Source organism: Xiphophorus couchianus, chromosome 4 (genome assembly GCF_001444195.1).
Source record: "Xiphophorus couchianus chromosome 4, X_couchianus-1.0, whole genome shotgun sequence".
NCBI classification, from domain to species: domain Eukaryota; kingdom Metazoa; phylum Chordata; class Actinopteri; order Cyprinodontiformes; family Poeciliidae; genus Xiphophorus; species Xiphophorus couchianus.
The window spans coordinates 15,496,034-15,511,241 of record NC_040231.1 but is presented as its reverse complement, the minus strand read 5'-3'; the positions used below and the strand labels follow the sequence as shown (position 1 = coordinate 15,511,241).

At 42.0% G+C, this 15,208-nt stretch overlaps 1 protein-coding gene across 2 annotated transcripts; it reads left to right on the top strand.

The window, feature by feature from the left end:
* Window positions 1–201: 201 nt before the first annotated feature.
* def8 (differentially expressed in FDCP 8 homolog) lies at window positions 202–15,142 on the top strand. Of its 2 annotated transcripts, XM_028015007.1 has the most exons (12): window positions 202–344; window positions 1,040–1,159; window positions 3,680–3,774; window positions 4,234–4,383; window positions 4,701–4,842; window positions 5,616–5,780; window positions 6,075–6,202; window positions 10,395–10,508; window positions 11,644–11,724; window positions 12,321–12,461; window positions 12,615–12,724; window positions 13,823–15,142. In XM_028015007.1, exons 2-12 carry the CDS (start codon window positions 1,054–1,056, stop codon window positions 13,908–13,910), a joined length of 1,320 nt encoding a protein of 439 aa, XP_027870808.1. In that variant the 5' UTR covers window positions 202–344; window positions 1,040–1,053; the 3' UTR covers window positions 13,911–15,142. The 2 variants fall into 2 exon arrangements, with proteins under 2 accessions (XP_027870808.1, XP_027870809.1); XM_028015008.1 differs by lacking the exons at window positions 202–344; window positions 1,040–1,159 and adding an exon at window positions 2,653–2,777.
* Window positions 15,143–15,208: the final 66 nt, after the last annotated feature.

Sequence of the window (15,208 nt, the reverse complement as noted above, 5' to 3'; positions counted from 1 at the left end):
TCAAAATAAAAGCTTAAAACATCACTTTAAACTTTGTTATTGCATTTAAATCAAATCAAGCCCCTCTTAAACGTATAAAATGCATTGATTTGATCTTAATCTTTACTTTATTTAAAATAACCCACGTCAAAAGTGCACAGATGCTCGCCTAAGGGTTTTATTCTGAAGGAAACAAACCGGAAGCAGCTGTTGAGACGGAGGTAAATTTACACTTCGCTTTGTGATGTTGCTGATGACAGGGGCAAAACAACACTCCGAGAGCAGCCCATATTAACAATATTAGTCGCTACAAAATACGCGTTACTAGCTGCTTGTTATCTGATGTTAACACGGTAAAGAACGGGGTAAGCTTTTATACACACTCGCTCTGAAATGCGTCAGAATTAGTATCAAAACAACAGAAGAAAACACTGTTTTTTGAAGCTGGTTAGCTCGTTAGCCTTAGCCGGGATGGTGTTTATTTGCCATTTCATGGTGGTAGGATGGCTGAAACTTGTTGTTTTCCATATTCAAGATTATTTTCGGCAGTAATATGTGAAGCGTTGCGTTAGGTGACCATTCGACGGGAGTCCTGATTGGTTTATAATGAGGTGATGAAGCGTCTACTTGCACTGGCTGTAAGCTTTAAGCTGTTATTTAATTATCTGAACTCATTCCTGTTTCTCAGATTCTGAGAAGAGACAGAGAACACATGCAAATTAGTTCTTTGTATGACAAGCATTGTCATTGCCATTCATTTTTAGTCATTCCTTCTTTGAGTGAGCTTTTAACAATTTTAACAGACACCTTTAAAGGTACCAGGCATACAGTTCTATGAATCTAAAGCATTCATACTTTAGTTTTCTGGATTGTTGAAATCATAATTAGGGTTTCACTGACATAATATTTTCTATAGCAGCAGAACATTTTCCAATGTACAGTTAGCAAGTGGACACATTAGCTAGCCAGCTTCCACTATAAACTAGCCCTGACTATCAAGAACAAGAGAAGTGAATTTGACTGCCTGTGTGTCACCTTAGTTGGTTTTTGTCTTTCTTAGATGTAGCCGATAAAATGGAGTATGATGAGAGACTTGCACATTTCCGTCAAACTCGCCTCAATCCCTTTGATCGTGGAGAAGAGGAAGAACCTGAAGGAGGGAGGGCAACCCAGCAACATGGTAAAGAAAATTATTGTTAATCACAGCTAAGTAGGAAAACACAAGTATAAACAAAAATATATAACTATGAGACAAAAACAAGTTATAAGAGAAATGTTAACAGTTTTTTTTCTTCTGGTAAAGAAAGGTATTTAATTACAGTTTAACACCAAAAACCTGGCTTGTTTTACTCATCACTTATCGGGATACAGATTTGGACTTATGTTTGGTTTGTCTACTTATCATACATCATCTTATTCAAGAATTATCTTGTAAAAAGTTTACAAACTACATTAAATCAGTTGTTTTTTATGCTGTAAAAACAATGTGAAGACTGCCCTAGTCAAGGTGTTCAATGACATCCATATAAACACAGACTGTGGAAGAACCACAGTCTTAAATAAATAAAATACAGAGGTCCAACAGAACCTGCACTGAGGTACTTTTGGACCTCAGTGACTTGTTACTGAATTGACTGAAGAGTTGGGTAGAAACTCATCCATGCGTTTATCTTTAGTTGCATTGATTACTGCAGCAGTGTCTTCACAGGTCTGCCTAAAAAGTCAGACAGCTGCAGCTGATCCATAACGCTGCTGCTCGTGTTCTGACTAAAACCAGGAAGTTAGAGCACATCACACCAGTTTTACAGTCCCTACACTGGCTTCCTGTGGCTCAGAGAATAGACTTTAAAATACTGCTGTTATTTATAAATCACTGAATGGCTTAGCACCACAATACATTAAAGACCGGCTGCTGTTGTACCAACCTTCCAGACCGCTCAGGTCTTCTGGTTCTGGTCTGCTCTGCATCCCTAGAACCAAACATGGAGAAGCAGCATTCAGCTTCTATGCTCCACAAATCTGGAACAAACTTCCAGAAAACTGCAAAACAGCTGAAACACTGAGTTCCTTTAAATCTTGACTAAAACCCCATCTGGTTAGAGTTGCGTTTGAAACCTAATCATGAAACAATAAATAATCTGATGTGGAAAATGTAATGTTGTTGACTGTGTGTTCTATGACTTTGTAATTTTGTGATGTAAAACACTTTGAAATGCCTTGTTGCTGAAAGGTGATATATACATAAAATTTGATTGACTCTAGATTAAAAACTTTCCCAAATGTGGTCTCTAATTGAATGGAGAGAACAAAATACTCATCACAAACATTGTCTTTTCACTTTTAGAAAGTTTATACATTTAAGTCTTTATTTTATTTTTTCTTATGGGATATTTTTTTCTGCGTTCATGGGCTTCCCCTTTATCTGCTTTTTGTTAATGTCACTTCCTTGCAAACTTCCTCACATTTGGTGCAGGACTTTCCTTCTTAAAATCCACTTTTAAGAAATGGTTGAACATAATGAAACAGTTTTAAGGTCAGTCAAATACTAGCGAAAACAAAAAAGCCAAATGGACTCTTGTGACCAACTCCAGGCCTGTAAAACAAGAAGTGGGAAATGTTGTAGCTAAACCAGAACAAATGAGAAGCAAAAGTGTAAGCAGGAAATTAGTAACACTTCCTTGGTTGTTGGATTTGGGAGCTCAAGCAAAACTTCTCAAAACACTTTATCCGCGCTGATCCTTACATTGCAAGTGATTCGACACTCAAGTTAAAGATGTTTTGCTCTGAAGTGTACACAGGTAAAGGATACATTTTTCTGCATTTTTCAGTTTTAAGCCAAATGAATTTGATAGATATTAAAATGGATTATCTTCAGTCTTTGCGAAAAAAAAAAAAGAAAAGAAAGTTTTAGTCTTTTTAGTTATGTTTATTCTTCTTGGACTAACAAGTTTTTTTGTTGTTTTTTTTTTCATATTGATTTAACGCAGCTTTTACAAAAATGTATCCTTTTTTTCTGTTAAATTTTGATGCAGTTTTATGTATTTTCACTTTAAAATGACAAAAAAATGCAATAACTGCTAGGATTTACAAGTGGTTTGTAGTTTTGTAAAGCATATGTGGCATATGTGGTAAAGCATATATACCCAATGTGCATTTTTGCCATAGTGTAATCCCTTTTATCTGGATTAATATGGTGTTGCTAGGCACCGGCTCATAAATAGGAACAATTTAGAAACTAAACAGCCTGCTGCTTTTATTTACATTTGAAAAAAACATGTTGGTGTCAGATTTTCAGTTTTAATGTCTTATCAGAAAGCAACATGATTATGACTTACTGCTTAGTTGCTGACATAATGCACAGCGTAGTCAAATAAATAAGTGGCAGTTGCAGAATTTGTGGTAAAAGGAGAAATTATTTTTGGTCTAAATGACTATTAAAAAAGTGGATGTAAAAAAAAAACACTGACAGCAGAATGAATTAAACTTCAGAGTTCATTTACTCAGCTGATCTACATTTTGTTATGACGGTGATCACATGTCCTTTTAAACAGCTTGGTTACACATTACTGGACAGTAATTAAAACAATTCTCAGTTTGTTCCTCAGTTTGTGATTCTCCTGTGTGTGGAGGCAGTATGGAGGACTGAGCAACCAGTACTTAACTTTAACTTAACTTTAAAGTTGTGATTCTGTGTTTTCAGAAGGAAGCTCTGATCTGTTTTCTGGGACCAAAACCCACAGTTCTGACCGCACCATGGACCTTGGCCTAGCTGAGGACCATTTTTCCAGACCTGTGGTGAGTTTTAAATGTTTTTCTGTAACAGTTGGAAAGTAAGATGTGTAAACTGGCCAGGATCAGTGAATCCCTGTTTCTGTTTTGTTGCTGAAGCTGTGCTTTGCTCTTAACACAATGAAAGTGTTAAACTGCTGAACTCCTTAATTTAAGAAATGTCTTGGAGCACTGAAAATTCTCATAAATAGACGCAGGGTAAAAAGACTGACCAAAATCAAATGTTTGGTGTTTATTTTTCGACCATGACTTGTTATACTTTTTGCTTGATCTGTTTAATTAAACAAATCATCTTACATAATCTGACTTTTATTCCAACCTGTAGCCATGATACAACCATTGTTGCTGACAGGACATTAACCAAAATGGCTGTTGCTGAGATTCAATCAAACTGTTGCAAAGTAGAAAGACTTCCATCTTAAATTAATGTTTTTTTTTGTTGTTTTTAAAAAAATGTTTTTTCAGGGTTCCTTTGTGGCTTCGGACATTGAACAGCTGAAACTGGCCATAGAAGAATGTAAGAAGCTGATCTTGGAGCTGCCGGAGCATTCAGAGAGACAAAAAGACACTGTGGTCAAACTGATCCACCTGCGACTTAAACTGCAGGAACTTAAGGTTAGAACTGAGACGAAGACACAACACGGATGTTTGTTTTAATGCTGCTTCAGGAGGATGGATGATGTGTTCCTCTGTGTTTTATTTTTCTATTTGAGTAACTTTTTTTATTTTCTTCTTCAAAATATTCCTGACAAATCTGAGTGGCACACTGGGAATTATTCAGAACTAACAGCATTACACTTCAGGTCATATGATGAATGATGATTACAGAAATGAATCATTATTTCGAATTAAACCCTGTTTTTGATATATATCCACAAACCCAACCACATTATCTCAAAATCTGAGTCTCATTTTGCTGTTTTCCTCTGAAGGACCCAGAGGAAGATGAGCCTAATCTGAGAGTCATACTGGAGCACCGCTTTTCAAAAGAGAAGAGTAAAAGTGTGAAACAGACCTGTGACAAGTGCAGTACCATCATTTGGGGTCTAATCCAGACCTGGTACACCTGCACAGGTAAACCATAATATACACTGATGCAGCACTGCAGGGTGTGTTAGTGCAGAAAACTACAAAGCACCACAGAATATGTAGAAAGCAACAAGGTGTTTGTCGTTCACACTAAAGGACTTAATTGGACCCTGGAGTTTTAATAGTTTAACTCAAAAGCATTTGATATGAACTGCTAATGAAACTGTTTGCAGCATTTATTCATGAACACATTTTTCAAGTTTAGAATAGAATAATTTGAGCTGCACCACAACGTTCACCATGATGTCGTCACACAGATATGCATGTTTCTGATTACATCATCACACAGATTGAGGCACGTTTGTTTTGTCTAGATGATTACATTTTTCCACGCCGAACCCGAGCTTCACTCTGAAAATAAACCCTTCATACAATGAAGGGTTTATTTTACTCAGAAAGATTATCCAAAATCCCACTAACATTGCCTATGTTTCTGTTCATAATACTTTATTGTTACTAATTTTTTGAAGGTCAGTTTGTGTCTAAATGAAGAAATGAAACGAACAGTTCAGCTCTGATTCTGCTAGAGGGGAAGTTAAAGAGAATATCAGTTTGTTTGTGTGAAGCAGGTTTCGTTCAGGTTCTTGTTACTTCATGAGTATCACAGTTTAAAGTCACAAGGAAACTAAGTTTTAGTTTTTTTAACATTTACTAAAGCTTTCTCTAAGACATTCGAGATAAAAGCAATCTTTGTCTGAGTAAGTGAAAATATTTCTTTTTTGCTTTTCGTAGCATGCAATTGTGTTTTCTTGTTTCAGGATGCTATTACCGTTGCCACAGCAAGTGTATGAACCAGATCACGAAGCCCTGCGTCCGGTCAAAGGTGAGCCACCAGTCGGAGTATGAACTAAGCATCTGCCCAGAAATAGGACTAGATCGACAAGACTACCGTTGTGCAGAATGCCGCACTCCTATCTCACTGAGTGAGTACAAATGAGATGGAAAGTTGTCAAAATCTGCCATTAATTCATTGTGAGGTTTTGAATTTATTGCTTAAAATTTGGCTAAAATAAGAATGGGGAACCTATAAATGTCATTCTGTTAAAGTATGTTGAGAAATGTGCAGGAGTCCTGTACTCCCCCTCCACTAGAGTAAGTATAATCCTAAATCTCTGAATGAACAACATGAGGCTGTGATTCTGTTTGCTGCATGATTTAATTTCTCTACTTTTTTACTTACTTTAGCTTTACTGTAATGCGCCATGTTTATGTTCCAGGAGGTGTTCCCAGCGAGGCCAGGCAATGTGATTACACAGGCCAGTATTACTGCAGCACGTGCCACTGGAACGACACGGCTATCATTCCAGCTCGGGTCATCCACAACTGGGAGTTTGAGCCGCGCAAGGTATCATCAGCAGGCATGCGATAAAAGTTGATGCACCAAAGAATGACTTGTTGGAAATGAGTCCAGAGGCAGGACTTACTGACCTTAGCAACTGAAACCCCAGGCAGTCAAAATAACTGCATGATTTCAACCCATTTTACAATCATGTTTCCGCGTCTTTCACGGTTTAATTCAGTTTATTTTCTATTTTCTTGTTGAGAGGAATGCCAATAAATAAATAAGTTTCATGGTCTTTCTAATTTGGTAGATTATGGGTATATTTTCCTAGCAACTCAGTTAACTACTAAAACACAGTTCACGGTAAATCATGTTTTTCTTTTTTTTTTTGTTTTGGACATCACATGGATTCACATTGCTTTGAAGAGCTGCTTTGGACACATAAAGTTACTGAATGTAGACACGATCACCTGCTGCCACCTCAGATCCTAACACTGTCTAATCAATCTTGAATGGTTTGGTATGTAAGCTTAATGATCGGTGGTTTTCTTATGGCTAGACAGCAGTTAAATCCTAATCCCATGAGATTTCTTTGCATTGTACATGTGGAAATGCTCTTACTTTAAAAAAAGAACAGAATTGCAAGTTTTGCATTTTGTTTATGATGCGATTTCACCACTCCTCCATGGGCTGCCACCTTATCGTGGTGGAGGGGTTTGAGTGCCCCAATGATCCTAGGAGCTATGCTGTCTGGGGCTTCATGCCCCTGGTAGGGTCACCCAAGGCAGACAGGTCCTAGGTGAGGGACCAGACAAAGTGCAGCCCGAAGACCCCAATGATGAAGGAAAACCTTGGACTTGGTGTTCCCTCGCCCGGACGCGGGTCACCGGGGCCCCACTCTGGAGCCAGGCCTGGAGGGGGGGCACGATGGCGAGCGTCTGGTGGCCGGGCTTTTACCCATGGAGCCCGGCCGGGCTCAGCCCGAAGAGGAAACATGGGCCCCCCCTCCCATGGGCCCACCACCCGTGGGAGGGGCCAAAGGGGTCGGGTGCACTGTGTGATGGGTGGCGGCCAAGGGAGGGGACCCTGGCGGTCCGATCCTCGGTTGCAGAAACTGGCTCTTGGGACGTGGAATGTCACCTCTCTGGTGGGGAAGGAGCCGGAGCTAGTGCGTGAGGTCGAGAGGTTCCGGCTAGAAATAGTCGGTCTCACCTCGACGCATGGCTCTGGTTCTGGAACCAGTCTCCTTGAGAGGGGCTGGACATACTTCCACTCTGGAGTTGCCCAGGGAGAGAGACGTTGGGCAGGAGTGGGCATACTTGTTGCTCCCCATCTCGGCGCCTGTACGTTGGGGTTTACCCCGGTGAACGAGAGGGTAGCATCCCTCCGCCTACGGGTGGGGGGACGGGTTCTGACTGTCGTTTGTGCTTACGGGCCGAACGACAGTTCAGATTACCCACCCTTTTTGGAGTCCTTAGAGGGGGTACCGGAGAGTGCTCCTCCTGGGGACTCCCTTGTTCTGCTGGGGGACTTCAACGCTCACGTGGGCAACGACAGTGAGACCTGGAGGGGCGTGGTTGGGAGGAACGGCCCACCCGACCTGAACTCGAGCGGTGTTCTGTTGCTGGACTTCTGTGCTCGCCATGGATTGTCCATAACGAACACCATGTTCAAGCATAAGGGTGTCCATATGTGCACTTGGCACCAGGACACCCTAGGCCGCAGTTCGATGATCGACTTTGTCATCGTTTCATCGGATCTGCGGCCGTATGTCTTGGACACTCGGGTGAAGAGAGGTGCGGAGCTGTCCACTGACCACTACCTGGTGGTGAGTTGGCTCCGGTGGTGGGGGCGAAAGCCGGTCAGACCTGGCAGGCCCAAACGTGTTGTGAGGGTCTGCTGGGAACGTCTGGCGGAATCCCCTGTGAGACGGAGCTTTAACTCCCATCTCCGGCAAAACTTCGAACACGTCCCGGGGGAGGTGGGGGACATGGAGTCTGAGTGGACCGTGTTCCGTGCCTCCATTGTCGAGGCGGCCGATCGGAGCTGTGGCCGCAAGGTTGTCGGTGCCTGTCGCGGCGGCAACCCTCGAACCCGTTGGTGGACACCTTCGGTGAGGGATGCCGTCAGGCTGAAGAAGGAGTCCTATCGAGCCTTTTTGGCCTGTGGGACTCCGGAAGCAGCTGATGGGTACCGGCGGGCGAAGCGGCGTGCGGCTCGGGCGGTTGCTGAGGCAAAAACCCGGGTGTGGGAGGAGTTTGGAGAGGCCATGGAGAAAGACTTCCGCACGGCTTCGAGGCGATTCTGGTCCACCATCCGGCGTCTCGGGGGGGGAAGCGGTGCAGCACCAACACTGTTTATAGTGGGGATGGTGTGCTGCTGACCTCTACTCGGGACGTTGTGGGCCGGTGGGCAGAGTACTTCGAAGACCTCCTCAATCCCACCAACATGCCTTCCACTGAGGAAGCGGAGCCTGGGGACTCTGGGTTGGGCTCTCCAATCTCTGGGGGCGAGGTCGCCGAGGTGGTTAAAAAGCTCCTCGGTGGCAGGGCCCCGGGGGTGGATGAGATCCGCCCGGAGTTCCTTAAGGCTCTGGATGTTGTAGGGTTGTGTTGGTTGACGCGACTCTGCAATATCGCATGGACATCGGGGGCAGTTCCCCTGGATTGGCAGACTGGGGTGGTGGTCCCCCTGTTCAAAAAGGGGGACCGGAGGGTGTGCTCCAATTATAGAGGGGTCACACTCTTAAGCCTCCCTGGCAAGGTCTATTCAGGGGTCCTGGAGAGGAGGGTCCGTCGGATAGTCGAACCTCGGATTCAGGAAGAGCAGTGTGGTTTTCGTCCTGGTCGTGGAACACTGGACCAGCTCTACACCCTCAGCAGGGTCCTGGAGGGTGCATGGGAGTTCGCCCAACCAGTCTACATGTGTTTTGTGGACTTGGAGAAGGCGTTCGACCGCGTCCCTCGGGGAGCCCTGTGGGGGGTTCTCCGGGAGTATGGGGCACCGGGCCCTTTGATACGGGCTGTCAGGTCCCTGTATGACCGGTGTCAGAGTCTGGTCCGCATTGCCGGCAGTAAGTCGGGCTCGTTTCCGGTGAGAGTTGGACTCCGCCAGGGCTGCCCTTTGTCACCGATTCTGTTCATCACTTTCATGGACAGAATTTCTAGGCGCAGCCAAGGTGTTGAGGGAATCCGATTTGGTGGCCTTAGGATCTCATCTCTGCTTTTCGCAGACGATGTGGTCCTTTTGGCTTCATCAGATCGTGATCTGCAGCTCTCGCTGGATCGGTTCGCAGCCGAGTGTGAAGCGGCCGGGATGGGGATCAGTGCCTCCAAATCCGAGGCCATGGTCTTGAGCCGGAAAAGGGTAGAGTGCCTTCTCCGGGTCAGGGTGGGTGTCCTGCCCCAAGTGGAGGAGTTTAAGTATCTCGGGATCTTGTTCACGAATGGGGGAAGAAGGGAGCGGGAGATCGACAGGCGGATTGGCGCAGCGTCTGCTGTCAAGCGGGCGCTGTACCGGTCCGTCGTGGTGAAGAGAGAGCTGAGCCAAAAAGCGAAGCTCTCGATTTACCGGTCGATCTACGTTCCCACCCTCATCTATGGTCATGAGCTTTGGGTCATGACCGAAAGAACGAGATCGCGGATACAAGCGGCCGAAATGGGTTTTCTCCGTAGGGTGGCTGGGCTCTCCCTTAGAGATAGGGTGAGAAGCTCAGTCATCCGGGAGGGACTCAGAGTAGAGCCGCTGCTCCTTCACATCGAGAGGAGCCAGTTGAGGTGGCTTGGGCATCTGGTCAGGATGCCTTCTGGACGCCTCCCTGGTGAGGTGTTCCGGGCACGTCCCACCGGGAGGAGGCCCCGGGGAAGACCCAGGACACGCTGGAGGGACTATGTCTCTCGGCTGGCCTGGGAACGCCTCGGGATTCCCCCGGAGGAGCTGGACGAAGTGGCTGGGGAGAGGGAAGTCTGGGCCTCCCTTCTGAAGCTGCTACCCCCGCGACCCGACCTCCGATAAGCGGAAGAAGATGGATGGATGGATGGATGGATGGCGATTTCACCAAAAATTTAAGTGATTGTTAGACCACAACCAATCAAGATTTTTGTTTTTGACCACTTCAGAGATTGCTTAAAAATGGCACTGACACTATTCTCAATTTTTTTGGGAAGTGAGTGCTAGATATATAATAATAAGAAAGGTACATCTTTGTTTCTTGTGTAAAAGTATCTTTTCTCAGAGGACATTTTCTCTGTTCCAGGTTTGTCGTTCCTCCATGCGTTACTTGACGCTCATGATGCCTCGACCTGTGCTGAAGCTGAAAGAAATCAACCCACTTTTGTTCAACTTTGTGGAGGAACTGGTTGAGATCAGGGTGAGGAAATTGATTTATTTCTCTTCCTAAAAATCTTAAATTTCACTTTGAGTTCACAATTTTGGGGACATGTGTAGAGTTTTGACCTGGTAGCTCATTTTAAACCCTTCTTTGTTGGATTGCTGCTCTCAAACCAGCTCTGTTACACCTAAAGGTACATTAGAAAACTCAAATTAAATGTTACCCAGTGCTGAAACACAGCTGAAATTGCTTTATATATTTTTAAACCTTCCTAATTGGAGCCTGCCATAGCAGAGCATAGGAGATCTGCTGCTAAGAGATGAGCGCGTTTTCTGTTAACAAAGTGCCGCAAAGTAAACATCTGATTTTTACTTTTGCAAAATTTATCAGCTGCAAATTTCTTGTGTCTAAGCAGGTAAGGAGTATTTCAAAAGAGCTTATGTTTTATGAGCAATAATTAATTTGGTGCTAAGAGATGAGCGTTTTTTTTCTGGTAACGAACTGCCACGAAGTATAAATCAGATTTTTACATTTGTGTTGAATGTCTGTTTTATAATATATTTACAACCAGAAGCTACTGCCCACCTTACCAGTAACCATTTCCCTAAAATATATTGTTTAGTTATTTTGTTTATTTACTAGCCATGTTCAGCACACTGAATGGAGGAAGTCAATGTAAGACAACATGCTAGTTACACCCCATGCCACTGACAACATTTTGGCTACTTTGAGCTTATACACTAAATTTAACATGCTTGTGACTCTCCACCTGTTATTGAGTACATTGTATCTTATTTAGCATTTATGCTAATTTTTAGCATCAGAACACTGGGTTCCAGCCGACACTTTGGCAGGCCCTGTTTAATTTTTTTCAGAAATGTTCTAGTTCTCTTTAATACTGCTGTTGTTACAGACTGATTTTGTGAGTTTTATATGATATTTAAGTAAAACAGAGAGAGCTGTTCTTAGCACTTGTAAACTTTTGAGTGATATGTAACAAAATGGCTTCTGTTAAAGATTTTTTGTCTCATTAATATTTTGGTTCTTCATAAATTTGTTTTACAGCTGCTGATAATTGTAATGAGAAAAAACCACATTTTTAATTGAGGGTGGCGATCTCATGCTGGGAGTTCCAACAACAACATTTATTTTTGTATGTGTCTTGGATTCACAGAAACTTCGCCATGATATCCTCTTGATGAAACCTTATTTCATTACCTGCAAGGAGGCGATGGAGGCTCGGCTGCTGCTGCAGGTCAGTAACTATTTGAGTTATCAACTTAACAAACATCAAAATGACTTAGCAGCATTCTTTTTAATCAGTAAAACAGAGTGAAACATTTTCCCTCTTGTGGTGGAATTGTGCACCTAGTAAAAGTATCTAGGCGGTAGTGTTTAATAGAATCTCTCAAATGTTGAGCATTTTAATTTCAACAATCCTCTTTGGATTTTTTAAATTATTATTTTATGGTTAGTATTTGCTTTGGTTATATAGAAACTCATAATTTTCAAACATTTCAATTCTACTCTGTTATGTCCATGAACACATTATTATTGGGCTACTATCTTGTTAAAGATGAATGATTACAGAATAATAAATAATCACCACTTTTGCCATTTGAGCACCAAAACAGAAGTTTCTTTGTTCAGGAGAAGGAATGGGAAACCTAGAAATAAAAACTTTAAACACGTTAGAACATACAAGTGACTATTTTAATTATCCGTTTCCTAATTTATAATTCACCCGTTTCTTTCAAAGTTGAGAGTTGCTGCGTTCAAGTTGCCTGCACAGGTTCTAGGCTACACTGCTCTGGTTTTGCTTCATGTTTCCTTTGTGTTTCTGCTCCACAGCTGCAGGATCGCCAGCACTTTGTTGAAAACGACGACATGTACTCACTACAGGATTTGATCGACATCTCCACTGGGAGGCTGAGCTGCTCCCTCACTGAGATCCACACAACATTTGCCAAGCACATCAAGCTGGACTGCGAGGTGAGCCCAGTCCACTAAACGTTATACAGCTTTCTATTCGCACTTTAGCTACGGGACCAGTTAAAAATATCATTCATTAAGTATCTAAACTTGATGCCACTCTTGTTCCGTTTCTGTGTTGTACTTGTGTGTGTGTGTGTGGTGTGTGTGTAGCGTTGTCAGGCCAAAGGCTTTGTCTGTGAGCTTTGTAAGGAGGGAGACATCTTGTTTCCGTTTGACAGTCACACCTCAGTGTGCCACGAGTGTTCTGCCGTCTTCCACAGGTGAGGAGCCACCAACCTTTTAAACTGAATTAAACTGAAATCTCTCAACTTTTAAGGCTGAAATTGTAGACGTAAGGAAATCTCGAGCAGAGCAGGGCAAAGCCGCTGATTAACACAGTAAGTCAGACTGTGTTTGTGTCAGTCTGATTAACTTCCTTTATTTCCTCAACAGGTTAAACCATGTGTCAAACTCAAGGCCCGAGGGCCAAAATCGACCCGTCATATGTTTTTATGCGGCCCTCTAGATTCTAGAAGGAAGCATAAAAAAATAACGTTCAAGATGACAGTTGTGTTCTTAAAGATGATTTTATCAATCAGTAGTTTTTAGCTGTAAACTGCCAAATTGCTTCAATATGAAAAGACGTTCAATAGTATTTAATTTCAATTCAATTTGAATTCAGAGACAGCTTTTCATTAATACCCTAACAGTTTGTTAATGGGTAGTTTTATTAATACGTTCTCCCACAACCGGCCTTTTGAGGACATTTGTGATCTTGATGTGGCTTGAAATGAAAGTGAGTTTGACACCCCTGGGTATTCATCTGTCTAATCCTCCATTTAGGCTGTGATAAGTAGATTAACAGAACTTTATTGTACATTCTCATTTGACTGTACATATTGCAATAGTAAGCCAGTAAATCTGACCTGATCTGGCCCGAATTTCAGGTTGGATTTGGCTCAGGCCATAAATCTAAACTCTCTCCACGTAAGAGGAAGATAATTTTTACACCTTTTATTCAGGATCTCTTTCATTTGGTCATGGCACTGGGAATAATCTCAAATTCATGCAGACAAAACAGACACAGCTGTTGCTTTGACCACAGAGGGATCAGATGGCCACTAAAAGCCACCCAGAGACCCGTCGTCCTGCAGAGCACCACAAAATGCCTGATGGGAAACAGTCGTAAGCCTTAAGCAGATACTTAACACATGTAGGCCGGAGAAGCAAACTCAACTGACCCTCTCACCACTTTTACAAGTTTAAAGACATAAACAAATCAAGTATCTGTATTATTTGCAGTTGCTGAGTCATTCTTCTAGTTAAGAAAGCAACTGTTTAACTTGTCTATATTTTGCATATATCGTGTATGTGTTTAGAGACTGCTACTATGACAACTCTACCACCTGTCCACGATGCGCTCGAATGACTGACCGCCAACAGGATGAGGTGGAAGAAGAGAAATGAGCTAGACTCCAGGAAGAAGCACAAGTTGTTTTTTATAACATGTTCATTACTCTTAGTCGGGGCCAAACTAGCTTCCCGTCTCGGTATTATGTTTGACTTGTTTTTTGATTTGTCTTTTTCTCTTCTGTGCACTACAATGTGAAACAGGGAACTAAAACATTTAGAACCTGGTGTACTGAACGTTCTTGTGCGTCTCAGGTGACCCAGTGCTACTGTTGGAATATTTGTGAACATGGCTCCTGGTGTAAGATCACATTTCAGTTCCCTTTAGAACAATTTCTTGACATGAGTCCAAGATGACGCCAGAAGAAACTGTGTATTTCTCTTCTTGCAGCTAAACGTATGTCCTTTAATAAAATGTTTTGATGTATTAAGTCGAAATTCCCTGCTTTTCACTACAACATGGAAAAATGTTAGCCATCATAAATATACTACTCATCTTCTTGTTTTGTGATTTTTCATATAAAACTAAAATCATGTGCTCAATATCGATTATTGTGGCAAAACTAAACAGAAAAATACAGATTTTAATTCTGTCCTGATTCTGCAGGTTCTTTCAGAATATTTTCTTCTTTTTTTTTTCAAATCAAACCCTAATAATCAGTTTTAAATAGTTTATGAAGTCTTTACATAAACACAACTACAGGGCAAACAGCAATATTTATTTGCATCATTCAGTATGCATTTATGCTCATATTTCTGTCAGTCAGTTAGTAGAGGAATAAACTTTAACTATTATAATTTGATGAGATAAAAAAAAAAAGAAGTGATTATAACAATATTCTGAATCTGCACTAACAGGTTAACCGAAGCATGCCTCTGCAGTACAGTTTGGACTAAAGGAGTTAATTTTGCTTCTCTGTTATTTAAATCTGTGAACTCGTCCGTACATTCAGGATGTAGCTAATGGGTTGGATGTTCAGCTGCTATCCAAACATCTTCATGTCATTGTGTTGATGGTTTCAGTCTTATGCTATTGAGAACAAGTTTTGTGTAGACATGAGGAGTTTATAAGGTGGCAATTTTGTTAACCATTTGAACAAAGTATTTGTTTTAAAATATCAATGTTTTGGCTGTGTTATTTTTTCAGCAGCGCTGTAGTACTGTAAATATATTGGGTTTTATTTTTGTTGTTTTTTTTTAACTTAATGACCATACATGCTGTTGGTGAAAGCAATGCCTTGTTGTAAAACGACTGGTCAGTGCATGAAATAAATAAACTTTATGGCTAATGTTTTGAAATGTTTTTTTTTTTTTTCTATATTTTAACATAATCTTTCCTGTCAAAAAGAAAATGC